The 1,027-nt window shown below is 55.1% G+C and overlaps 1 protein-coding gene across 1 annotated transcript in view; it reads right to left on the reverse strand.

The window, feature by feature from the left end:
- Positions 1–3: 3 nt before the first annotated feature.
- The window catches only part of LOC104507494 (glucose-fructose oxidoreductase domain-containing protein 2), a gene marked incomplete at its 3' end in the record, with an annotated part of 7,394 nt that continues 6,370 nt past the window's right edge, over positions 4–1,027 (reverse strand). Inside the window, exon 2 of the mRNA XM_010148803.1 lies at positions 4–878. Within this exon, the coding sequence (XP_010147105.1) occupies positions 4–878 (875 nt within the window). The remainder of the gene's footprint in view (positions 879–1,027) is intronic.

Genomic DNA, 1,027 nt, shown 5'->3' on the forward strand with positions numbered 1-1,027 from the left:
CGCCTCACAGAGGTTTTGATTGGCATCTGGTTCCTCGGTCATCACCTCCACAGCCTCCCACTCCCCCGACCGGCTGGATTTCTTGATGGCCTCTACCACACTCTGCATGTAGAGACCATCCTCAAAAGAGGCTGCCATGGAGACAGGTTGATGATCCCACGTCCGACGGTCTTCCTGGTCTTGGAAGGACTGCCGCAGCGCTTGCACCATGTACACCATTCCTTTTAGGTAGAGCAACGGGATGTCTTTAAACCCCTTGTCCAAAAGGCCCTTGTTGACAGTCAGAGCGTCTGTAAACAGCAGTTCTTCCTGGAGTGCCGTGTTTTTCTGCCCGTACAGGTCCGTGCCGCGAGCTACGAGGCGACCGGCAGACCCGACGACCATGACTTCGTGGAGGAACGATCCAGGCATGTTGAAGTTGAGGGTCACGGTGCAACAGACGCCCTCGCTCATCAACATCTGGAAAAAGCAGAAGTCGTCGCTAGTGACGTGGCGGATCCCGCTTATGGCAGTGTTCTGCTTCACGAAAGTCTTGAGCAACCCGTGGACCTTCTCCGCTCTCCGGCTGATGAGGTGCGTCAGGAGGTCGACGATGTAGGTGCCCATCGTGTGCAGACCCCCTCCGCCCATCAGCTCATCGCAGATCCAGTTGTACTTGTGGCTGAGCAAGCTTCCCCCGTACACGCGCACGTCGCAGACCATCACGTTGCCCACGTAGCGGTCCTCTATCAACTGCTTCATCTTCACAAAGGCGGGCAAGAAGCGGAGAACGTTGCCAACGATGCTCATCAGCTTGGGGTAATACCTGGCAGCCGTGACCATCCTGAAGGCATCCAGGGAGGTAGCAGCTTTCTCACAGATCACGTTCTTCCCTATTCCTGCAGCACAAATGGGAAAAAACACACCAAACCCGTAATATAGCACACACGAGCGAAACGTGCTCGGATGCCCCAAAAGGCTGCCGAGAAATGGTGTTTTTAGAAGTCAGGCTTTCCTGCTGCAATTTCAAAGGCAAAGGTCTGGGAAC

Source organism: Eurypyga helias, unplaced genomic scaffold (assembly GCF_000690775.1).
Source record: "Eurypyga helias isolate BGI_N326 unplaced genomic scaffold, ASM69077v1 scaffold46863, whole genome shotgun sequence".
Lineage (NCBI taxonomy): Eukaryota > Metazoa > Chordata > Aves > Eurypygiformes > Eurypygidae > Eurypyga > Eurypyga helias.